This window comes from Stegastes partitus, unplaced genomic scaffold, assembly GCF_000690725.1.
Source record: "Stegastes partitus isolate 25-593 unplaced genomic scaffold, Stegastes_partitus-1.0.2 Scaffold1139, whole genome shotgun sequence".
Lineage (NCBI taxonomy): Eukaryota > Metazoa > Chordata > Actinopteri > Pomacentridae > Stegastes > Stegastes partitus.
The window spans coordinates 91,372-117,799 of NW_007578870.1; the positions used below are offsets into that span (position 1 = coordinate 91,372).

Genomic DNA, 26,428 nt, shown 5'->3' on the forward strand with positions numbered 1-26,428 from the left:
TGCGAGTGGTGATGTTATGACGTGGATTTAGTGGTCTGCGGGAGCGACTGCACAGCCAGAGGGCCGTTTATCTCATCAAACATTATCAAATAAATGTTTAAATTAATATTTATTTGCAGAGGCTACATGCTAGTTAGACAGAGCTGCCACCTGAAGCCGTTTCCTTCCCGTAATCTCGGTGTCACTTCTCTTTGTGTTTCAGATCTCAGCTGGGTCGCCATGACAAGCGAGGAGTGTCCTGTGCCGCTGGGGAGCATCTCCTCGGCAGGGCCAGGGCAGAGCGAGGACTACAGCTCGGCGCACGCTGATGACATCATCGAGGAGATGGGTCCAGGTGATGACGTCAGTATCGGCAGCGACCTCAGCACTCTGGTGGTGCCCTTCCCGGAGCTGGCGCCCGTGGTCTTCTTCTGCCTTAAGCAGACCACCTGTCCTCGCAACTGGTGCATCCGTATGGTCTCCAGCCCATATCCTTTGACTGGCTGATGGAAGCGGCCCGTTTGACCTTAAGATAACTCGTAGTTACACCACAATCCTCAGTGTTCTCGCTCTCCGAATACCCACTAGTGCTCATAAATCATCCCCAAGTGCATATTCAATCATCTCTTCGTCTTTAACTCTCTGAAACCCAACAGTTCCTCACTTTTTTTTGCTCCTGTTGCAGTTTTACTACTCATATTTTACTGCACCTCTAAAGAAAATGCAAAAAACAAAAATATAAATCTATCAATCATAAAAAAAAAGTAGAAAATGTAATAAACACAGGGATCAGCATGAGCAAACGTCTTCTATTTCCCCATCAATCCCTATTAAAAAAAGACAAATAGATATTTTACTTCTTACATTTGGAGTTTGTTTTTCTTTTTTTTTGTGAACACAGGCTGCAGTTCAGCCCAGTTCAGTCAAACTGTTCCTGAATTCTTACCACATGACTGTTATAGAACAATATATTTTGCTTTCCACAGAATCTGGTTGATGTAAATATTTTATTTTAGGTGCATTTTTATATGGGACATGTAGGAAGAAGTGATTTTGATGGAACATATTGTGATTTTAAATTGGATCAGATTTTAATGACGTAAATTTGAGAGTCAAACAGTTCTTCAGATGGATAATTCTAATAAATTCTGTAATTTCGCCTTTTTTTTTTAAATAAAAGAAAGAGAACATGTTTCAAAGCAGGTTTTTGGGTTCAGGGGGTTAAATCCATCCCATTATTCTTTACCTCTTTTATCCATTTGTACACCTTTCACACGGCAGTCACCCCTCCACCTTCCCTTTTTATCTGCTTCACTAATAACGCCGCTCCCCTCTCCTCTACCTCTTTTAGAGCCTTTTTCCCACTAATCCGTCGCCCATTTTTGCAGAGTCACAATTCGACTTCTTTGTGCGTCTTTTTTTTTTTTGCGTTCCTTTGATACGTCTTCATCCATCTCGACTCTGACCTAACACACCAAACCCCATTAACTCCCACCGCTTCATTTTGCGGATTTCCTACCAGCAGTGCTGCGGTCGTCCCAGAATCCTCTCAAAGTAAGTGCGTTTGACGGTTTCATGCAGCAGTCGCCGTCTAACTGCTCGGAAAATTAGATGCAAGACGCATTTACGAGCGTGCTTTTCTGTGTGTGTGTGTGTGTGTGTGTGTGTTCTCGAGCGTCTGCTTTTAGCTTTTGCTCAGAACAGGTAGTTGTGCTGACTATGCTCACGATGCCGGTGGGAATAAGGATGATTCGTTCACATTAGGGCAGAGAAGAACTCACTGGGCTTGCTGTTGAGCTTGTGAGTACATCCAGGTGTAATATCACGATGGCACCGTTTACCCTCAACAGACAGAGAGCAGGGCTCTAAGGATGTCTGCAAGCTGCTTCTTTGGTCAGTCGGTCAGTTAAAGCGTCTCTGAACGTGTGACTTGTTGTCGTGTGAAGGAAACGGAAGTCTTTTTTTTTTTTTTTTTAACATTTTAAAATCTTAACGTCAGGCAGATGCTGTATGTTTTATGTTTTTTTTTCACATCACAGAGTAGCATGATGAAGCTAATTCGCTAACAAGGGATGTTGCGATATATTGATATCTTTACAAATAAAATACTGATGCCGTGTTATAATACACATATGATGATAATATTGTAAATAACTCAGTAACTGTCTCTAAAATAGGAGAAACATACAATTATGAATACAGATGCTCTCTTCGTCACTCTGGGAGATTTCTGTATTGTTATCATGAATTTGCTTTGCCATAATAAAAAGCTAACAGTAGTTCGACTGCAAATCGTGTTTGGATTCTCCAGCAATGAAACATTTTTAAGTACATCTAAGAAACTTCAATGCTCTTTGCTGGGATTGTTGTGTGTGTTGCAGGATGTTTACTGCAACGTGCTGCAGTGTCGTGTCAGTTTACGTCGCCACAGTGCAGCTAGTAAACCGATGCATGCATACACGGCGTGTGATGGTACAACTTTTCAACAACATATCATAATGTGAGCATCCTCTTTCAGCTTTCAGTGTGTTGTCAGTACACGGCAACAGGAATTATAGTATAGCAACATAACATTTTGACGCGCTGTTTATCCAGATTGTGTGGTTCCAGACAGACGGACAGCTGCTTAAAGTTGGCAGAGAGATCTTCTCGGATGAAACCGCTTGTTTTGCTGATGAACGTACTTCACTCAGTCCTACGCGTGCATTCATGCGCTGCGTTTCAATCATGGTTTAAAAGTAGTTATTCAGATTATTTGGATTCATGCTTTTGGATGGAAACAACCAGACCGATTGCGGGGATGTATTGAAAAGGAAAGAAAGGGATTAAACGATGGAGGCCGTTAAAGGAATTGATTCCGAGCACACGGAGGCAGAGTTTTACGACCGCAATCTTGTCGAGCGTCGGCGCAAAAGTCCATCAAGCGCCTTGTAATTTTGTGACTTTGCAACCCGTGCGTTTACCGCCAGCCAGCGAGGGGAGACTAATACCGTAGTAATATGTCTGTATTACAGACAAACAACTGGGTGTCCAGAAAATCGGAAAGACAGACGGAGAGTGTGGGCAGTCGGACGGACAAAACTGGACGGCGAGACTTTCTGTTTGCCTTTCAGACTCCGTCTTTGATGTTTGAGGGAAGAGAGGTTTCAGAAGGATTTTACACTGCTTGCTAATGGCTGAGCTCTGCTGCTCTCAGTTGGCCCCCACGCCACAGGGTACAAACACACACACACACACACACACACACACACAAACTCCCAAATCTTGTTTCACATTGCCTGGGCTTCTATTGCACCAAACCAATTGCTCATCGGACGCCTTTGGTGGTTGAAGCACGTTAAAACACCGGTGTGTGTGTGTGCGAGAAAAATACAAGTGAGTGAGTGTGAAAGGTGAAAGAGATTGCGTGTAGCGGTTTGAGGGGAGGTGGTTTTCCTCTGGCGGATAGAAACACACACACAGCGGCTGTGATGGTGCTGCTCCTGCTTTTTACTGCGGCTACGTCAGTGTGAAGCCTGCCTGTGTGCGCGAGCGAGCGAGTGAGTGAGTGGCGTTGTGTGTGTGGGATGGCAGTGTATTCACAGGCTTTGTAGGAGCATGTGTGTGCATCTGCTGTGTGTGTGTGTGTGTGTGTGTGTGTGTGTGGGACTTAAACTGGAGCAGGAGTTTGATGTTTGGTGCATTGGAGCAATGTTTTGTGCCCGTGTGCGTATTGATCGCAGTAGCTGTGTATATAAATACGTTGCTTATGCACTGACCACATATGAGGGCTTTTTTTTTTTTGTCTGCGTCGTCGACGAGCACCGCTGCGGTGAGATTATAAGATGAGCCTCATTTCACTGCCGTCAAACTGTGTTTTTGTGGTGCTCGGCGCGATTCGTCTCGGAGTAAACTTGGTGTCGGTGCGTGTGAAGGAGGGCAATAAGTGGTTGTTTCGCCATCTCTTTGCAGATCAATAATTCTGTCCACTGCTCAGTAGCTGTGAGAGGCCTTCAGCGACACACACACACACACACACACACACACACACACACAGAGTGATGCTATCCCACGCGTTGCCTGCAGCAGAGCACCTGGAGCACCTCTCTTTAATGCACCCCACACACTTCTTCTCCCTATTGTTCTCACACTCTGTACATGTTACACAACGCAGATGAACCCCTTCAAACGCGTCGTACTAATCTCGCCTCATTCATCCTTTTTTTCAAATGCGTTCACGGCGATGTGATTGTGAGATTTGACTTTCCTGCTACAAACTTCAGGCTGTTTTTCCCCCCACCTTCGTTCATTCTCCTCCTTTGTGTGTTTTCCTGTTTTCCCGCTTGTGTTTTTTATTTTCTCTCGCTGTAAACAGAAGGTCTGCGTTGCTTCAGTAGCAGCTGTCACCTCAATGCTGTCAAGACTGATAGCGGATCAGATGTGTGTCTCATTGCAATCAATCTCAATTTTTAACGGATTCTCTGCAGAGCGCTGATGAGGACAAGCGTTTTGCAGGATGTATTGTACGTGCAGTTGGAAAATTCCAAATTGTTCTTTTAGTTTCCAACCAGGGGTTTATTGGCTGGTCTCTCCTCCTGGTGATGCTAGTTCATGTTCAAACTACCCCACTGCCTTCTCTTTCTTACTTGTTCATCAGGTCGTTGGTTGATCTTCCACCAGGGATTGGTTTTGCTCATGTTTTCAGCTATTTTCTGAATGTTTGCACCTTCCTGAGGTTGCTCTTGGTAGTTTCTGCCCCGTAAAATAAGACAGTCTGATATTTGTGTAGAGTTTTGTCAGCAGTCTTGAGATCTGGAGATTCTTGAGCTGCAAGAAAGCTCTTCGGGTTTTTCTAGTTCTTGAGCTGCATCAGGGGCACCTCAGCAATGTGAAGGTCTCCGCCTCCTCTGGTCCGGTTTCACGATCTCTTCGCTGGCTGTGTTGAAGCCCTGTTCACACGGCACATGTCATTTGTTACCTGTTTGTTAACTTCTCCCATTGGAAGCACATAACATCAGACGTCTAGGATTCCTCCTCTTTGGAAGTGGTGCTCAAGTAAAATGATGAATCAAAATTGGGGAATTTTGTCTGATTGAAGCCGAGTGCACAATATGGGAGAACATCTATTGGCTCCTGTTCTATGCTTTGGTGCAGCCTGACTAAGACACAGCTTTTCCCCCATGGCTGTGAAGAGACTGCTGCAGGAACCACGACACTCCCTGTATACGGACTCATTCTAACAAATGCTCTTCTGAGTATTTATTTTATTATTTCAATCACCTTTTCAGTTTTTTTCTTGTTAGCTGCTGCACAGATGATGCCAAACAAAATGTATTTCTTGTTCCATGACAATAAAGCTTCTTTGTCGTTTTACTGGAGGTCGTGCTGCGAGTGTTTGTCGCTAAACTCTCCATCTTGATGATTTTTTTTTGGTCTTGATCGGTAAAAGGTGACCGAATCAAAGCACATTTCTCATGATGCATTCAATACAAACAGTTTGGTAGCATTAAGGATGTAAGGTAGCAGTTTGACACGAGCGCTTTCAGACTTTGTGGACCAACTTGTGCTGAAGTTCTGTCTTCTTTTACTGCATCTGTTGGCGACAGTGCTTGGTCGGCACCATTGAGATGAAAGAGGGGGAAAGGTTTGGCACAGAGCTTCCAAACCCACCCTAGAAAAACCAACAGGTCGTCTCCATTAATGAACAAAGACCTTCCCACAGAAAATGTAATGTGGTGAAAAGATTTACTCCTCTATTCCGTCTGTGTGCACAGTGGATTATATGATACCGTCTTCGTTATGTGGGAAGAATCCAATGATTTATTTCACAGATCAGGATGAGGACAAATCAGGTCACTTATTCTCCGATAGCGCAATTACCGGCGTTCAGCGTAGCCTGACCTGTCCACAATTACTGATGCTGCTCAGACAAACACGCTCCCTCACCTACTGTGTCCTGCACATGATTACCACGACTTGTTTGACTCTTAAATAAAAAGATTCTACTTTTATGGGTGTGCATCTGAACGGACAGTAATTCCTCCTGTCTTGTGTTGCGGTCTGCTCGCCTCCTGTACTTCTAATTGCATCGTGGGCTGTTTCTTTTGCTTTTTTTTTTCTCTCCAGCAAATAGTTTGGTGCCAGTAAACTATCCTTCTCGCCGCATTATCTCAGCCTCTTCCTTTACCCTCTGATTGGCTCCTGCGGTGTGCAGCAGAGTGACCGGCCTCTGTGGCCCATGATCCTCTCTGGCCCTGACAGCTTGTTATCTCCATGGTGACGGATAGCCGAGGCGGCGCCGCGGCTCGCTCTTAACTACTGCTGAGGATAGAGCGCACACCTGGGACACATCACCTATTCTCTCTCACCTTCTCATTTTCGCCGCCTGCCGTTTTCTTCCTCTTCCTTTGAACTTTTCCGCCTTCTGTCCTCCTGCTTTCTGCTCTTGGACTCGGAGAAGCTGCTGCTGTTTCTTCTTCGGCGACACTTTCTTGTTGAGGTGCGCCGCTTGATGGACGTTGAATTGTTCGCCCTTGTTTTGACGGATGTTTTATTGCAGAACATCAAAAATCTGTCTTTAATTCACGGCGACACTCTGTGTTTTTCTTTTATCTCCTGCTTGTTCTCCTGTCTGCTTTCTGTCATTTCTTCTTTGGCGCTTTTTTATTTGGTTTATTTGATTTTTCCCCCTCATCCCTCCCCTCCCCGAAGATGTTGTCTCTTCCCAAATTTCCATTTATGAGCAATAATGCAAGTGTGATTTTAATGAGCCTCAACTTCAAGTATGAACCGTTGTCCTTTTACCCCGGGGACCGTCTCCTTTTTGAAAGAGGTGCAAACATTAATGAGACAAACCTCTCTCAAAATAAATACAACTTATTAGGATGCTAATGCTTCCCGAGTAAATCCCAATGCTAATGTTAAGACTAGCACCAATACTAATTCTAATGATCCCCACTTTCTCATCACTTGTTCGCTCCTCTTCTTTGCTCCCGCCCCCTTCGCCTCCCCGCCTCCTTCCCTTCTCCCTCAGGTCTAGTCCAAACTCCATTAGTGTCTGCGCTGTCTGAGAGAGATGAGAGGGGAACAGTGGAGAAGAGATGAAGGGCTTAAAGTGACTCTAATGACTACTGTAGTACCGAGCCTCGGTGCATGCACACTCTGTGTGACCTCCTTTACATGCATTAGTCTTTCATGGTAGTTAGGTTGCACTGAACATGTGCTTTTTATTTGGCAGCGGCTTGAAGTTTATTGTTTTTAAATGTTAAAAGCCAGAGGAATGCTAAATCAGGATGTGAAGCGCTGCGTCGCGTCGCTCGCTCATCTCATTTTGTTTATTCCATTTCCTTGTACTCTAAAGGACGCTGGCATTTCATAGAACAAATGCGACTCTTCCACATAAATCTTACAATGGAATGCATTTTCTTCTCAAGAGCAGTTTGAAACTCTGCGGAAACTTTCCCTCGGTGGAAGTTTTTTGTTTGTTTGTCGCATAATTAACATGCTGTAATTTAAATGTAGCCCTGCTTTGCTGTGCGGCGACGCCTCTGTCTGACCTGCAGAGCGTTTGTGAGCGATCTTACAACCATCTGCAGCTCTGCTCGGGGCCCATGGTGGAAATAATAAATTAGAAACCACTCTGCCTGTGGCTTAGTCATGCTTATTGACAATTTAGATTTGCCAGGAATGCCGGTTATGAGGAGCGTGTGTGTGTGTGTGTGTGTGTGTGTGTGTGTGTGTGTGTGTGTGTGTGTGCTTCTCCTGTCTAAGCACTTCCCACTAAGCTGTCCTCTCATTTATAATTATCTTGCCACTCAGGTGGCAGTGAAGCAGTGTAAGATTGTTATTTATGACCACTGAGTACATGTACTGTAGGTCCACGTACAGTGTGTGTGTATACGTTCTTCCATCCATGTGTACAGATCTGTGTGTTTGTGCTCCAACATGTGTTTGAATCATGAATCATCTGAACACTGTTTCCCAGCTGCAGCCATAATTGGGCAATAGGATAGTTCAGTGTCATATTCTTGGAGGAGAATTGCATTCAGATGGCGGCTGACATTATCCACCTACTGCCTGGGCGCTATATGATGCTATATGCTGCGTATTACAGCGATGCTTTAGGCAGCGCTGCCTGTTTGTCTGATCTCAGTAACAGCAGGGCAGATTGCTTTTGGATGAATGTCAGAGGTGCACAAACAGAAAAACGTGCACAAACAATTTTTCATTTTTTTACTTTTTGTTTTCCGCCTGTCATCATCATCACATCCTCACTGGCTCATTTTTAAACTTATAAAAGAATCATGTCTTCCTTTTTTTTTTTTAATGTCAGCTCAACTCAGAAGTATTGCTTTACACAAACCGGCACTCTTGAGAGAATTTAATAAGTCATTTAATGGCTCCATCGCCACTAACTGCAGGGTACATTTTATCCAAGTGAGTACTTTGTAGTTTGCTATTTCTCATATATTATCCACAAAGTGCTATATAAATTGTATGAGTCATTCAGCGCTGCAGAGTCTTTGCTTACGACCTCCCGAAAATTCTCCCCGAACGGGTCTGAAATTTTCAAATACGCTTTTCTTCAAATACGTGGGTATGTTGAAGAAGGTTATAGTGATCACAAGAATGGAGCAGAACAGAGGAGCTGGTGACGGACTAGTTGCCTTGGTCAAGTCAGAAATAATCTTTTGCTACTCGTCAGGGAAATATTGGACTCTTCAGTTGAATCAGGAGGGCGATTCTGATTTAACAGCTTCCTTCACAACCTCCCCGTTTTTATTCAAGAGACTTTTACAAAGATGCAGCAGTGTGCATTCACATTTTTCACTCCAAATGTCGTTTCATGAATCACTGTGAAGTCTGGCAGGAAAACAATAAAACAACACTCTGAAGATGACCTTAAGACTCATGCCATGACTGCAGTCGCTCCAAATCTTCACTTATCTTTGTTGCATTCCCAAAAACCACGTCTCTACCACTCGTAGTGATATTTTCAAGGTAAATGCACGTGCTGGGTTTTGTCATTTAGTCTGTGTGTGCATGGATAAACATCCATCCATCATCTACACACCGCTTAATCCTCACTAGGGTCATGGGGGGCTGGAGTCTATCCCAGCTGACTCAGGGTGAAGGCAGGTTCACCTGGACAGGTAACCAGTCTATCACAGGGCCACACTTAGAGACAGACAACCAAGCACACTCACATTCACACCTACAGACAATCAGAATCACCAATTAACCTCAGCATGTTTCTGGACGGGGCTGCAAGGTGGCGCAGTTGGTAGCACTGTTGCCTCGCAGCTAGAAGGTCGCCGGTTCGCGTCCCGGTGGGGGCACCGGAATCTTTCTGCGTGGAGTTTGTATGTTCTCCGGGTTCTCCAAAAACATGTTGAGGTTAATTGGTGATTCTAAATTGTCTGTAGGTGTGAATGTGAGTGTGCTTGGTTGTCTGTCTCTGATAGACTGGTGACCTGTCCAGGTGAACCTGCTTTCACCCTGAGTCAGCTGGGATAGACTCCAGCCCCCCGCGACGGACTAGTCGCGGACTAGACCCTAGTGAGGATTAAGCAGTGTATAGATCATGGATGTATGGATGTTTCTGAACTGTGGGAGGAAGCCGGAGAACCCACGCTGCACGGGGAGAACATGCAAACTCCACGCAGAAAGATTCCGGTGCCCCCACCGGGATGCGAACCGGCGACCTTCTTGCTGCGAGGCAACAGTGCTACCAACTGCACCACCTTGCAGCCCGTGGACAAACATGCAGACAAAATTGTGCAAATACTCTCAACAAATTCTGCAAAGTAAATCCAAAGTTAAAATCATGCCAGAATGTATTTATTGTGATCTAGAAGTAAAGCCTCTCCTCCAGTTCCACAAAGTTCATGTCTTACAACAAAATATGAAGGAAGCTCCCCGACTTGTGTTTTTCACTTGGTTTGCTCCTCCAGAGCATCTCTCCGTCGCGCCGCCCTTGAAACAGAAGGATTTGAACAAAAGCAACAGAAAGCTTACATGTTATTAGTTTGGATATTAACGCTATGGTTATTACCAGAGGCAGCTGTAAAGACAGCCACAGATAAGCAAAGCAATAATTATTCTACTCGAAATATTCTTGTCTTGTTACAGAAGGAAGCTAAACTGCCAGCAGACAGAATTACTAATAAATCAAATGTGACAGCCCACAGTCTGTCCTTACTTTGTAGAATAAATTTTTTGCCTTTTCAGAATACATTCTGCTCTGCTTTGCCTGCGGCTAATGCTAAAAAAAAAAAAAAAACAATGAATAAGAATCTCTTGCATGCTTAAATATGCCAGACCATAGAGAGCATTGCTGTATATATGTGCATATATTATTAATTAGAAATAGGGGGGATTAATTCTAAAATGAGATATTCAGGATTTAGGGAGAAAAAGCCTTTAACTTAATGATTCCTTACTTTATCATTTGAACAAGTTATGGCACTTTTTTTAAATAGATGTCCCAAACTTAATGAGCAGATAATTAACTTCTGTAGTGTGTAACCTTAACCATTGACTGTAAAAGAAAGGTTCTATAGAGGAGCTCTATGAGGAACCCTGAGAATGCTTCCAGTCCGGTTTTGTAGATTCGTAGGAAGTGTGCGGACGGCGTGAGTCACTGGGGGATGTTTATGAATATTCTGCTTTTTGATTGATCACCAGTACGTTCCAGTATTGAGCCATTTGGCCCCTCGCTGTGCCGGGCTTTGAGGTCCACCCCGTCGGTAATGAATACTTATGAGCACATTAGCAGACCAAGAAGACTCATTACAATATCAAGGAGAGCAGCGGATCACATGCCCTTTTGGTGCCTTTGAGCAGAATCCGTCTTTGTGCTCAGGACGTGCGAGGCGTGAGCCTTGTGTTACCGATTCATGGGTCGAATTAGCCGAATCCCCCACAAACCCGTTATGTTCTGAGTTTAAGGGTGCTGCAAACTTCCCGAGCTTCTCCAGAGGTGACGCTTAACAGAAAAACCCTCAGCGAGATGTGACGGCGCCGATACATCTAGCTGAGATACATCTGCCCACAAAGACCACAATGGCTGTGATGTAAGATTGCCATTTGAGGTCCCTCATTTCCTCCGATGAAAGGGGAATGAGGAGCTCATGGCCGAGCCGGTGTTCAACCTGGAAGAGATCAAAGGGAAGTTTTGCCCGGTTGACAGATGGAGGAATTTCATTTCTTCAAGGCGCTCTGATATTAGAACGTGTCCCAAGCTGCCTGATAGTTGGGAGAAAAAAAAAGTCTGTGTGAGAGTTCAATAAGGTCGAGAAGGTTGAATGACAAAGAAGCTTATTGTGACATCCTTTTCCCTCTGAAGCTCTTGTTCTTTCCGCTTTATTTGATTGAGAGCTGACAAAAGTTTGATCGGGAAGTACTCGAGACTGTCAAAGGAAGCGATCTAATATTCATACGTGCAGCTTTGGATGTGCGTAACCGCTCAGAGCTGCAGTCCAAGTTAATGCAAGCACGCGAGACGCATGAAAAGTTAAGCAGGAAAAGATTAAAAACGTGAGGACAAAGGAAGGGGAAAGAAACATGAAGCTAATAGATGAGAAGGGATAATTATTGTGCAGATTCATAGGGAGGGATAGGAAGCTAGCGAGATGGAGGGGGGGGGGGAAAGCAAGACATTGAGTGAAGGACAACTTCTCTAGAAGACGGATAAAAGAGAAAAGATGGAGACGAAAGAGGAGGATGATAGCCCTTGGAGAGGCGGGCTAAGAGAGAGAGAAAAGGGAAGAAGTGAGAGATTGCTAGTTAGCACTTTTCTTGAAAAGGCAGAGCTTGAGAGGGAGACAGTGTGAAGGAGGACGAGGGAGAGAGAGAGAGAGAGGGAGATAGTTAGCACAGCGGCGGGGTGAACTTTTGCCCAGTGCCTGTCAGCGCAGAGGACGACGGGGGAGCTGGTGGCGTGTGCGCGCGCTCGCAACACGCGTCGCCAATGTGTGTCGGCGTGCAGCGTGCCTGCCTCCTCTTGACAGTGAGGAGGAACATGAAGTCTCTAATTGCTCTGGTGACTGCAACTTCAGACCTCTCCCACCGTGGACGGGGGGAGGGAGGGAGGAAGGGCAGAGTAGCACCGAGATCAGGACAAAAAAAGACACCAGGTCTCAGCGACGGAGGGGAAAAGGACTCTTCTTCCTCCCTCCTTCCCTAACCAGACGTCCACACATAGTGAAACCTTCTTCTGTCACACAACAACAGTCGTTTGTAAGTGTGCACATAAAAGATTCGGCCCTTCACATCAGGAAGTGCCTCCTCATTTGATATTATGCTTTACTGAAGTGCATATCAAACATGAGCAGGTGCTGAAATGCAAAAAAACCTTATAATTCCATGTGTTGTGTGCAGCCATACCACTCTGCATTATGTGTAAAAACAGTGTTTTAAAATAAGGCAGCGAAGGCGATTTTTAAAAATGTATTTGTTGTATGCAAATATCTGTTTTTCCAGCTGTCGTCTTCCAGCAACATAATAACAATAATTTCTAATTACTCTGCAGCGATGCATTACTTGTGAGAAAATGTCTGCGAAGTGCGGCGCAATAACAAAACATCAATTACTGCTTAACTCTACAGATGTCGCAAAAAAAAAAAACGCTCTGCAAATTAACTTAACGCCGTCTTCGTCTGCATCTCCTCCTCGTCGCGGAGAAAAGGCCAGGTGGGGTTGTGTTTTTTTTTTTTCAGATTAGCGGTGCTGGAATGGCTTCACGCCCCGCTGATTTCTTTATTTTTTTTTTCCACGTGTATATCTGCTCACCTCGGCCCGGCGGATAGGTGGATATATCCATAATGCACACGTTCAACAGCGACCCCCAGACGTTTCCCTGACTCCTGCTCAGTGACCCTTCCTCTCTCCTGGGCTTATTCCCCTTATTGCTCTGTCAGCTCTGGAAAGCAGCGAACGGGGAAGGGGAGGGGAGCGTTTGACAGGGAAGGAATGGAACAAAGAAGGGGGCGGCTCTTTGGATAGATGGTGCATCAAAGACAGAGAAAAAGAAACACAGAGACAGAGGTGAGGAAGAAGTTAGTGACCACCGGGGACCCGCTGAAATAGCGCCGCTTTGTCACTGTCTGGCACGCACATGCATGCACGCACAAACACATGCGACGCCGCTCGCTCTCGTATATACACATAATCCCAGCTGTCAGATGTATGTTACACATATATGGATCACACTCAGCCTAAATCCTTCTCCAGTGTTTTTCCACCGGCTGTGCTGTGTGGGCGGCATCTGTCAGGGCGGATGCTAAAACCCTTCCTCTGGCCAATGATAAAAGCTCCTGTGTATATATATGTGTGTGTGTGTTACCACCCAGATGTTTGGACATTAGTTGACTGCTGGTATCTCAAATGAGCCTTGGGGCTTAGGTCATTAAAGACCAGCTTTAAACTCACATACACACACATATGCGCAGAGCTTTTGATGTTTCCCCCCCCCGCCCCAAGAAGCTGAGTGGGTAAGTTTCTTCTAAAAACTCTGTCGTGTAACTGAGTCGGCGCCTGACATAACGAGTGATAGCAGCTCAGAGAGGGACAAACTGTTCAACGGGAGAGAGAGGAGGGGAAGGGAAGTGATGCAGTAGAGTAAAAAGTAAAGGCTAAAGGTGCCTCGAGGAGATTCGAAAAGAGAACGGACACCAAAATGATGATAAAAAAAAAACACAACCAAAGCCTGCAGGAAGCCGGCTGAGCACGTCTTCAGGGAAACCGTGTTGGAGACGGCGCGAATATCCCCGCACGTCGTGTTACTCCCGCTCAGCGACCGTCCTCCTCCTCCTCTGGTGACTCCATGTGGAACTCCACGTGGGAGCGTGCACGTCATTTTACACTCTCCCCGGGCCAGCAGAGGAGCTGGCAGCGACGGGATGCAAACGAGGAACCGTTAGCTCGGAGGGAAGACTAGACAAAACGATAAGCGAGGTCACGCTGACTGACAGAAGTGATCCAAACCTGTTCGTTACCGTTGATATGCCCGCCATCTTTATTTTTCACTCAGATTTAGCAACACTCGGCTGTGTCTACTTTTTCCTCCGGTTCGTTCGGCTGATCCCTTCCCGAGGCCGTTCTAAAGACCACTGATAACCTCAATCAGCGTTCCTATTAGGCTAAATTGCTTACAGTCGACTGAGCGTTCACGTGCACGACTCGCGTCCGTCCACAAGTGGGTTTCCTGCGATCACACACATTTTCTTTCGTCCTCCAGCTGAAACGTCATACATTGTGATTTAAAGCCATGCATGCAGAAATAAGATGATTCATCAGAAGTCACCCAACAACCTGCTGTCTTCAGGTAATACCCGGCGCACTATTTCTCTCACAAATGAGACCTGACAGCACAATTCTGTACAATTTAGCATCTTGGCAGGGGAGGTAGGGAGAGAGAGAGAGAGAGAGAAAGAGAGAGAGTGTCCTTTTGGCCCATCCTTTTGGCCATTTTCCCAGTCAAACGAGTGTGAGAGGGAGTGTAAAGGCAGCCAGGGCCCTCGGAGAGCCAAGCGCTGTTTAAATGATGTTATCACAATACATTTGTTTCCGCTCCATCTGTTTCACTTACGCGTCCGCTCACTCATCCTCCTCGGCCCTCGCCCTCGTTCATTTACATTTTTCATGTCACAGCTAACACCGAACCACCTATCCCAGCACGTGTTTGCGTATTTCTACGTGTTAATTGCTGCGGCTGTGACTGGAAGGTTACTGCGACCCTCCGCTTTGTTAGCAGACCCACTGCCTCCGTTCCTACTCTAACACCCTTCAGGCCATGGCCGCTAGCCATTTTGTGCTCCAGTGGGTTATTGATCAGAAAATGCCCTACAGAACTGCAGGACCTGGTGCATGCCGGTATCAGTATTCGTACTGGTGTCGCGGGTCACTGAGCAAACACAAGACTCTGGTGGTTTGTGCAGATATTTGATAATTCGTCTGTTTTTGGTGTGTGTACAAGGTTTTGATAAGATTTGCTCTCCATTCCCTTCCATCCACCAACTGCATCCCGTTTCTAGCCTCGGATTAGATGAAGGTATGTGGAGTTGATCTCATTAAACAGTAGCTGCAACCAGCGGCGCGTCAAGAGAAGCAGCGCTGTCTGTGCATAAAGAGTTTCCTTTTGATGGGCAACTTGAAATGGGCAGAGTTTACCCACCTATCACCACGCTGGGTCAGTTTTAATCCAATCACAAGGTGAGTCAGAAGATGTAGTCTGGCTGAGCTGATAGCATTCTTCTTGATTGCGTGTGTTTTCCTTATCGGCGCAAGAAAATCTGCAGATTCTCTTATCTGCAGTGTAAATGCGGACAGAGGATCAATCGCATTAGTGTTGATGTTTAACGTCGACCTGCATCAGCGTAGCATTATCTGACTTGCTGGATGTAGCTTGCAGGAATAAGCCTCTCTTTCTGCTTTCTATGTGTTACCTTTTTTTTAAAATCCCCTTCACAACAGGAAACAACAGCAGCAGCCTGCGGGCGAGCAGAACTACCACACTGGAAATTTCAAGCTTTGATGAAGTTTTGGTTTCAATAAAGCAGCCCTGCTATTTTTTATTTTTTTAAATGACAGCGCTCGCCTCCCTTCATGCACATTGTTGAAACGGTTCACCTTCACTACTTTTAGGGGACACTGCTGCTGGAGCGTTTAGTGTTTTTTCTCCTCCTATAGTACAGTGATAGTGTGGTGCAGTCAGTGTTCTACCTTGTGTAAAACTTACCCAAACCCTAAACCCTCAACAGACAGGAACACCAGTTTGTCCCTCCTCCTCCCCGTCACTCGTCCAGTTTTGTCTCCAGTCGGCCATCCTTTCGTCTTCTCTTTCTTTGACTTGGATTTACTTCAGCCAAGTCGGGCAAAGTCAGGCCAGATGGAAGAGGGTGTAACAGAAAGAGAGACAAAGTGAGAGTGTCAGCATGACAGAGATCACTCAAGGCGCTGTCAGCCGGTCAATGAGCAGATGCCGTGGTAGATGGGGACAGTGGGAGCGGCGGTGTCGTGTAATTTCCTGCGGTAGCGGTCGTGTCACGGCGGGCAGTTCGAGGAGCGGACGAGCGGTCGGACATGACACTCAACAAAGAACCGATCGTCTGTTTTAATCGGCCGTGTTCAATGGGTTCTGACGTTTGTTTGTCGACTCAGTTAAATTTCATCGTAACTGTTGGGATTAAATGATCAAACGTATGCCTTTAATGACTTAATTTTCCTTTGGAGTGTGTGTGTGTGTGTGTGAGAGGTTTGGATGAAAGACAGAACCGCAGCGTGTTCAGCGGTTCGGTAGCCACTGTAAGAAAACTCAAATATTCTGACATTTGACAGCAGTACAATCATCCTAAATGTTGTTCTTTAGGCCTGAATTTTGATGACTTTTCCTAAAATGACCCAAAGTACACAACAATGAAACTATTTTAAAGTTTCATACTTTTGTACAGGTGCTACAAGCTTTTCTGCACTGAGGTTTTGGACCAAATTTGATCCATATATCCATTGAGATGGATTTTAGATCTTCCAGTGTGGGTCAAATCAAGGAACATGGTGGTTTTAGGGAATTTTGAAACTGTGAAACTGCACCGGCCATGTTTTGTGTGTATTTTTTATAGACATTTATTAATGTGACATCAGCTTTTTAGACGTTATAAATAGATCTGCAGTTTAAAATTTGGTGTAGACACTTTCTATGAGGGAATTCCTGTCTGAGAAAACAACGACACATTGAAGATTCAAAAGGGATACCGACACGGCACTCAGGGTCAGATAATAATTAAAATGCCAGAGAACCCTCAGACATTTTTAGCGTTGGGTTCTCTGTCCCTTATCAAGTAATGGTTTGGGCACAACTGATCCGAACCATACTGTCAAGGCATAAAATGTGACCGGTAAGGGTTAAATCTACATTATATTGGAGCCCAGATAGGAAAAGACTGCCTCTGCTCCATCTCCTTCTGTTCACATTAAAACATGTATGAGGAGGTGTTGTGTCCCTGCTGTGTGTGCGTACCTCTACATGTGTGTGTGTGTGTGTGTGTGTGTCTGGGGATGTGCATATTGTGCTCGCCCATACCTGAGCTTGCCAACCTGCAGAGATGCGATTCCACAGGGTGCAGTCACTGCCAGTGTCTATTAATATCAATGGAACCAGTTGAGCTGCAATGACTGACCTTGGTTATGCTTTAGCTAGCTCGTGAGCTAACGCAGCCGGCGTTACTACGCTGTGGACCGTTGCCTGGTTTCATATGTGGGGTGTGATGTAAACCATGCGGCAGCCACCAGTGACATTTACTTGTGAGAGATGAATGCACGCACTGTTTGTACATAATACAATTAGCCAGGACGTGATCCAGGTATGTGCACGTGATGGTCATCTGCCAAGCATGCAGCCTCCAGGACGTACATCACAACATCCATACAGTGCGTCTTGTAAAAGACTCACACAGACGCAAGAAACCGTGAATTGGCCTTAATTCCACAAACCTACTTCAGAGCACTTCTGTGTTTCCAGGCTTGCCCCCTGCACCAGATCATTTTCCTAATAAGGCCTGAAAAATGACGGTCCCAAATGACTGCTTTTCAAAATTCTGCGTAGTGGTTGAGACATTTGTAGAAACTGAGACACACACACACACACACACACACACAGCTCGTCTCTCCACCGTCCTTTCACAAACTCTCACACTGCCTCCAGGGAGAATTTAGCCCGAGCACAGCCGGAGAAGGTTTAAACTGCCTGCGAGAGGAAGAAGAGAGAGAAAAGATAGATACTGCAATACCGCCACTGAAATTGCTTCTATTTAAACAAATGGATAGATGAGAGAAGGGAGGAAAACGTTCTTTTGTTCCGTCATCTTTATTTCCCCGTGTCACAGCGTTGTGAGCTTCAATGGGCTTTTTTTTTTTTTTTTTTTTTTTTTATGCTGCAAAATGCTGCCAATTGTGAAGTTGGAATATGAAATTAAAGAGGAACCCTGTTATTTTGACTGAAGCGGTCGGCGCAGGGTGCAGACATTTTTGCACACATTTCTGTCGCTCTGCACGACCCCCTCGACTCATCTTGTCATTCTGGAATCAGACGCGTTATTAATGATGTCAGCGGAATAATTATTGCACAGCTATCATTTTTTATATTGTTTTATCGAGCACCGTAGCTGTCTCCATTTAATTACTGATGTTGCTATTTCACCACTTCTGATCCGTACCATAGATCCACATTATGGTGCATTTTTAGAGTTTGACAGCAGCGTACCGGGGAGCTGCTCGGTGCTGGTAGCTGCTGAGCATCTGAGGTTTACCTGCTATGAACAAGGGCACCTTGACGGCTGAAACACTGGAGAGCGTCTTGCATCCGCCTTCCTTCCCTTCATCCCCTACCTGCTTGCTCACAAACTCCCACTGCTATTGTACTAGTACACAATGTTTAGCCCTAATGTTTGGGAGGTAAACCCGGTGATGAGTGTCCTGCCCTCTTTTTTTTTTTGCATCATTTTGTTTTAGCATTCTGGCAGGAGGACTTGGCAGCTGTGCTCACATTGTGCCCTTCACAAGAAGGCTGATTATCAGGCTCATTAAAGTGAGCGAATGGCCGTTTGACTCTTATAACGATGGTGATAAAAATGAGAATAAGGGTCCGGGGCTGGGGAAAAGCTTGGAAGTATAACAAATGATAGTTATGAGAGCTGCGAGCAACTTACAGTAGCCGGTGCGCGTGAATAATGCAGCAGCTAACCAACAGTTTGACATATTTTTTGGGGGGTCTTTGGGTGCAGAAATGCTGTTATGTGGGGATCTGATCTGTAAATGTGATATGTCGTGTGACGGCGTGCTGTCTGGTGCACTCCGGTTTTTGCCGGTCACGCCAGCAGCCTGTCGTCGAGGCTGGCAGCTCGGCTCCTCATTCTGCTTCATCTGCTACTTCAATGCCCTTCGTGGCCTAAACCAAGCATGAGTAAGTAGAAGTGCAGAGGGGATACGGGGACAAATTATTAGCTTCCTGTTGCTGCGGTGGATGGATGTGCATGAGGTGAAATGTAAGGAGGAGGGGGGGCGGGATATAACGCAGGAGGAGACAGGTGTGTGTTTAAATTAAAGGGTAATTGCGTGCGTTTTATGGAGTGGTTTAATGGAGGTCGGGGTATGTATGTGCAGGCAAGTGTGTGAGAAAGTGTGTGTGTCAGGTAGTAATTAATAAAGACAGGAACATTGGCTCTCCTGCTGTGCTCACATGCCTCCGAAGGACCTGCCGCCAAACACTGGCACTGGAAATACAGACACATTTATTTTGGCGGCGCAGCTAAAACTTTGCCAGTCTGTTTAAAAAAAAAATTTTAAAAATTCGCTGGTCAAGCTCGCTCCTAATTTCAACGTCCTAATTTTCTCCAGGCCTCACCTGAAGCCCGCGATACAGAAGAGAGCATCATGCATTATTGAGTTCCTTCTTCTACTTCATTTCAGTTTTGCAGAACACGTGAATTAATATTGTAGTAGTCTGATAAGGACAAAAATGTACGACTGGAGCGGGCGAGAGAATAGTTTGCATAGACTTTGGTGGAGTACTTTGTTCTCCCGTCATAAACAAACAGCGAGTCGGGGCAGAGAGCACTTAGTGGGACCGGCTTTCAGGGTTCAGCGTGTGCAGACGAACCGCCGGACCTGCAGCGGGATTTTCTGAAGCGAACCAGAAAGACGGAATAGAACATTCTGGTTTATGTAGATCCACGTGATGAGGACGTGAGCGTCTGCTTTATGGAGACCAAATATCCTTGGAAGGTATCTGTTGAGCTACTTGTAAGGATGAGATTCTTTAATGAAAGGTTTGTTTATCGGATGATATCTTGTCATAACTTTGCCACAACCGAGCGATGTTAAGTTTCTAACCTTGAATGCGTGCTCGAGTATTTAACCTTCACAGACGTTTCTCTCAGCAAATAATAAAAGCAGAGAAAGTTTTTTATTTATTTTTTACTTATTTTCTACATCGACTGGGCAGAAAATCCTTCACAGGAGGAACGGTCACAGAGTCACCTCCTTCGAAACTTTAGAGAGAGAAAGGAAAAGAAAAGTCCAAGGAGATGGAGACGATGCGTTCGTCAGCTTCACTTTAATGTCGAACATTTTACAGCCAGAAAAATTCAACTTTAGCGAATTCTCAGTTGTGTTTTGAGGTAAATTTGTTTTCTGCTGGATTTGTTTGTGACAAATCAACATATTATCGCCATTTCTCGTGTTATTTTTCTCCCACTGTCACTCCTTTGCAGCCAACCAATCATGCGTTAGATAGAGAGTCACCATAGCAACCAAGAAAATGGAGGACAAGCTTCAAACATGTTGTGTAAAGGATCTATTTTAACTTTTTTTTTTGTGCTGAAACTAAAGCAAAAATGAAACTTTGGTAACTTTGGAACTTTTTAAAAAGGGGAAGCGTTTCTGCACCAGATCAGGAGCAGACGTGTTTAGTTTTTTTTTTTGATAGACGGAGCTGACACGACTGCTAGTGTTTCCTAAAAGAACATGAAGAAGAACAAGGTGATTTCTCCCTCCTGCAGCTTCAGAGGGAACGATGCTTTTCTGTGATATTTCTGTGGATTGAGGAGTTTTAGTTCATGTGAAAAAAAAAAAGGTGTTCCAGGAGCTTCTGTAGAAAGCAGGAGCTGAACTCTACGGAGTCGAGGCTGGAATGTAAACAGCGCTCCTTCACGTGGACCGAGGCTGGCTGCAGCCGTCTGTCGGTTCACAGCAGCGTCCCGGATTGCAGCAGTCGTAGCCTGAGAGGAAACATTAACGCAAGGTTCCGGCGCTTTCTTTGCAGAAGGTCGTAATTTAATTCTGAAATCTCTCTTTTACCGCACATGTACGAGGAAAGCAAGCCGCCGCTAAAACTTTAATCTTCGGTAAATTATTCATGCTTGGCTTCGGAACGCGGCCTTGACGGGGGCATGTTTGCACATCGCGAACATTTCTTACGCCAATAAGAACTGTTCCAGGGAGTCCAAGACTTGGATCCACCCCCCCACCGTCGTCCCCAGACACAGTTTGAATTATTAAACTCACCAACAATGTGTAGAACATCGAGGCCGACTACGGCGTCCATTTATTTGTCTCATTTGATTCCCTGATAAACTTGTGGAACATGGACGGCGAGTGTAGCTTCAGGAGTTGCTTTGGCGCAGAAGAAGCTAGAAGTTGCGTCGTGGAAATACCTCGACTTCCAAAAAAAATGAACAGAAGCTCTTTATTCGACGCCAGCAGCCGACAATACAGCATGAAAACCGGCAAACAGGGAGAAAGAAAGACGGAGAGACCTTTACCTTTCTGCTCGGAAAAAAAATAAAAAATTAGCATCACAAATAGCTGGATCACAGAATTAATAATTCTTTTTGTTCTTGGTGTGTCTCTCTCTCGCTCGCACTCTGCCTCATTCATCCGCCGCGCTACTCTCAGCTTGTTTGTTCTCCTTTCATGAAACACCTGCGAAGCTCGGGGATCCAGCGCCTAAAATTAGAGGCGTATGTATTTGGGGAGCCTAACCAATCGAGAGGAAATCGATCGGCGGAAAAGAGACGAGAGTTAAAATCAGGGCAGGAGTCTGAAAGTTCAGTCGGTGCTTTTCAGTTCAGTGCCTGGTGAAAGTTTTCTTCCTATGGTAGTGACAAAACTACCTTAAATACCCGTCTGCTGTGTATGTAAATAACGTCACAGTTTACATCACTGGGATAGAAATGGTAAAGAAAAGATGGGTTCACATCGGACCCGTCCTTTAATCACGAGCCGTTTCCTCCCCTCGCCGAGCCCTCGCTTCTTTTCTTTTTTTTTTTCTCCTCCGTCTGTTTGTAACAAGGGATCATGTCAGCCCATTAGACCCCTGTTGAAATATGGATGAAGAGATGAGAGAGACGAGAGCTTACACTTCCCTCCTCTACCAGATCCCCTTCATCCCCATCTTCTCCGTCTGATGTCTGCTCCCCCCTCCGTCGGTTTCGCCGAGTGACGATGTTTGTACACCGTTCGCTCTCCCAACGAATTATCTTGTTCATTTGATAACGCCGCGTCTCTCTCGCCGACTGTAAATTTAATTGTTTTCGACCGAATCGTGGCGAATTTAGCGGAAATTTCCAGCTAGCGGTGTTTTTCTAGTTATTTAATTAGACGGGCTCTGGTTAGCCTGGTCCATCTTGGATTATAATGACCGTTTGCTGCTGGCAGCTTCTGAGAGACATTAAAATAATCACAGTTTTCAAAACCGAGAGCCCAGATTATGAGACCATATGGACCGATTTCCACAACGACTCGTGTCACATTATGTGGCCCCTGAGGGGGAAACTCCACATTAAACTCGCCCAGAATGTTCGGCTCGTTTCCGTTTGTCGCTCTGAAACAAAAAAAAAACAAAAGAAATGTAGGTTTTGAGGACAGATTAAATGTTAAACAGATGATAAATATGTATGCGGTCTTTAAAAAGGCATCAGTCTGTTTAAAAGGTGTAATTAGTGTTTACAGTCTGAGCTCTGACTGCTTGATGGATGCGTGACTGTGGAGTTTCTAGCAGCCTGTTTTCTTTTCTTTCTTTTCGGAGCAATTATGGAGGTCCGTCCTTTACCTCCAGAACGCCACGGATTCCGTGTATTTGAATGCTTCTCGCCTCGAACCAAATATGCAATTTAAAGCTCAACCATCAGGAAGCTTCCGGTGAAACAAAACACCGACGTCTGATGGATGCGGTACGAGTTGTGACGCTTCACTCGATGCGCGACTCGGACAAACAGTGTGTCGGTTTGGTAAATAACTTTTTTTGCGAGAACTGCTGCAAGGTATTTACCACCTGAAGTGACTCTTTTCATCGGCGCAGCTCACTGTGATATATTTATCAGCGGCTGATGGAAAACAGACCTCGAATAGATGGCAAATATGCTTTCGCGCAGCACTCCCGGGGTCCGTGCATGTGGGATACCGAGGGCAGCCGAGGATGCGATGCATTTGGTGCAGAAATGCAGATCGAGGAGGATTCGGCTCCTGAAGTGGGGCACAAGCGAGCAGAGATCAGAGCAACAGATGAATGAGGGGCACCAGCTTCTAATAGTGTTGTTAGTTTATGAAGATTGTTCACTGGAAAGACCGCAGCTCTGTAGTGCTGTCTGAATGCTAAATTATTACACTCTATGTAGTGCACTCAAAATATCCCATGATGCACCGTGAAAAGTGCCGATGGTGTCTAACCAGCAATATGTCCCATCATGCATCACATCAAAGGCAGGCGGACGGGAGAGAAAATGGTTGCATTTCTGCAGATTTTAAAGCGTTAAGACGAATTCTCTGTGACACAGTGGGGACAAAAATATCAAAAAGTCCCCCAAAAAATTCAAATTGATGTATTTCATGGAAGCAGAGCAACACAAACAGAGAAAAAAAGGTTGTTTTCATTTATCAATTTGGGAAAATATGCTTAGTTTAGTATGAATTTATCACAAAAATGAGTTCAGCACCGTAGCCGGCATCGATGCGATACGTTTTAATTGAGCCAGAGCAGTGATTAACAGCTAGAGTAGCATCCTATTAGCTACGTAGACGCTCCTGCAGGGAGGAAGGAATGCTTTCGGCCTACTTCCTGTCTTTGCTCATAGCGCTCAGGTGCGTCTAATATCCAAGCAGCAGAGACGAGCCGACAGCGTCCGACGCTGCCTCTCCGGCGCTCGCTTTCCATCGCGGCAGCTGTAAGGAGGTGGGAAGGCGGCGGCGAGATCGCAGAACAGACGGCGTCACCACATGTGACCAGTCGAGTTGCAACGAGACACTAAAGGGGTTCAAGTAGCTCTTCGCGTTCGGCGGCGCACATGATTGTCAGTCGTGTTTCTTGACGGGGAGCTCGCACGACTGACAATTTTACTGCTTTTTTTTTTTTTCCCTCCTAGAAGAAAGGCAAGGTTTTTACTAGAATACATGAGAGAGACAGATGGCTGGAGGGAGGTTGAGGCCTGGTGAGGATGGTCGCTTGTCACATCAGAGTCTGACTAGTCCCTATAGATGTCAGCAGTCCTGTCATCTCTTCTTCTTCTTCTTCTCCTCCTCTCTCCTTCCTCCTGTTTCCAACACTCTGACCCTGTGTCGAATCCAAACTAATGGCTTGTGAGTACACTGCATGTTCTGCTATCCACTGACCTCCCAGACTCTCTCTCTCTCTATTTCCCAGCTTCTCTCTTTTCCCTATGCACGCCTGTTTCAAATTTCTCCGCTCGCTTCTTTCACCAGCATCCTTTTTCACCCTTGACTCGCCTCTATACTTTCGGTTTATATTGGTCTCCCTCTGTCTGTCTTCCACTTTCCTCCTCTCCATCTCACTGAGTCATGTTGTTCTTTCTCTCCCTCGCTCACACACACACACACACACACACCAGCAGAAGCACAGGAAAGTATTGGCTTATATTTCCCCATGGTATCTGCATTCAGCTTCACTAGCGGCAGCAATGTACTGGAGCAAGGCACCTGCTGTGCCGAGCTGATATGAGGAGAGAGAGACAGATACACAGTCGCACACACATACTACGAGCTTTTCAAACGCTCAAATGTGGATTGGAAATGTAATCATCCTCTGCCTGTAAATGCAGATACTGCGCACAACTAGAAACTCCCAATGTGTAATGTGTACATCGGTCCAGGGCGCAGAAAAGAAAAAAAACATATTAGTTTCATGGTACAGGGTGTAAAATCGTGGCTCCAATTTTTCCATTTCTATGAGCTTGACTTACATGTTTTGTATCCTGTGAGCTGCTCTGCATGTAAAAAAATCAACGTCAGGGGATCGGATGTTGGCCAAACACGGGAGTTTCACACGAGCGCAATTATTTGTCGTTTCATTTTTACGCAATTTTAATTTACTAGCAATCAATAGATGATGGTTTGGGTCAAAACTGGTTCATGCAGATGTTACCCACAATGCTTTTAGGTTGCTAGCACAAGAACGGCCCCTAAAATACATAAATATCTCTCAGTTTTGCTGCCTTTTTAATCCATTTTTCCTGCAGGCTAACGAAGCTGTTGCACATGTTGGTGTGAGACTGAGTCGCCTATACTTAGAAATTAGTCTTAATATGTAGTATATTATGAGATTTATCACAGTTATGAAATATATATTGATCGCTCAAACTTCTGCAAGACCAATGACGTTAGCAAAAAAAATCTAACTGTAAGCTGTTAAAAAATATCCAGAGTTACTGTGCAATTCACATAAATCTGCATGTGCATGTCTTGCAAAAAGAGATCTCAGAAGACTTGCAGTCCCATCAAAAAATTGTTGATTTGAAGGTGGGGGAACGTTACAGTGTCGGACATTCATTCGTTTCCACAGTTAGACAAACTCTCCGGAGGCCATTCAGCGCCGCGGCCGCCCTCCCTCACCCTCCCTCGCCCTCCCTCGCCCCGGCGGGCGCCCGGCTAAGGCTAAATGCTGAATGCTCGCCGAGGTAAAGAAACAACCTCAGAGCAACTGCTAAAGGCTCAAAGGAATCATTGGAGCCTTTTTGGAAAGAAACCCGGCAGACCTTGACCCAGTAGAGTTACAAGAGAGAGCTGTTCACACCAGACGGACTGAGAATATGAGTGAGATGAAGCAGGTCTGTGAGAATGAGCGGACCAGAATGCCTCCTTGACACTGTGCAGGTCTGACAGAAATGCTTTTTTTTGAGATTATTGCTCGTGGGACAGAAGTTCAACCACTTATTAAATCCGAGGGTTCGATCGGAGCCGCGAATGTTTCAAGAGAAGACATGCGAGGACTGTAGTTGTGTGTAATTAGTACGTTTTATAACCAGCTAGTGCACAAAAAAATAAAAAGGTAATTCATGCATTTTCTTTGCAAACACACACACACACACACACACACACGGCTATTGACACGTACAGTTTGTGTTGCCTCTGTGGCTGAAGGCAACCCGTCTGCTCCCGTTGCCGTGGTTACACGCTATAGACTTGTCTTGAGAGGTGCTCCGGGTCTCCGCCTGCCATGTCACGGCTGTGTGGTTGGCACCGCGAGTCTGTCTGTCTCTCTCTCTGTCTGCACCATATGTGCGTGTCTGCATGGGCATTTTGTGCATCCGCGTATAAGGGAGGATGCTGCATGTGTGTGTGTGTGTGTGTGCGTCTCCTGCAGCAGTTCCCGCAGAGAGCACAACACATTATGTGGCAATTTCTCAAGCGATAAACAAATCATGAGTGCAATTATCAAATGAGAGTGCAGTTCCTTGGATTCTGTAATGAGTCCACTCCCTTATGTTACTGCTTCATAATTACTTTTTTTTTCTGTCAGAAAAAAACAAAAAACTTTCAAGAGGATGCTGCGATTGTCTTACAGGCAAGAAATGGTTCCTCATTTGCGAGGTATAGCGGCACCACTGCGGCAAATTCAAATAACTGCTCAGTTAGAGCAACGGATCCAATGTTTTCTCCTTTTTGCCATTTCTGTAAGCGACTG

At 45.4% G+C, this 26,428-nt stretch overlaps 1 protein-coding gene across 1 annotated transcript in view; it reads left to right on the top strand.

Moving 5' to 3' along the window:
• The first annotated feature begins 219 nt into the window (after positions 1–219).
• cacna1ia (calcium voltage-gated channel subunit alpha1 Ia) overlaps positions 220–26,428 on the top strand; it is a 106,104-nt gene continuing 79,895 nt past the window's right edge. The window contains exon 1 of the mRNA XM_008296611.1: positions 220–467. Coding sequence (XP_008294833.1) covers positions 220–467 — 248 coding nt within the window. The remainder of the gene's footprint in view (positions 468–26,428) is intronic.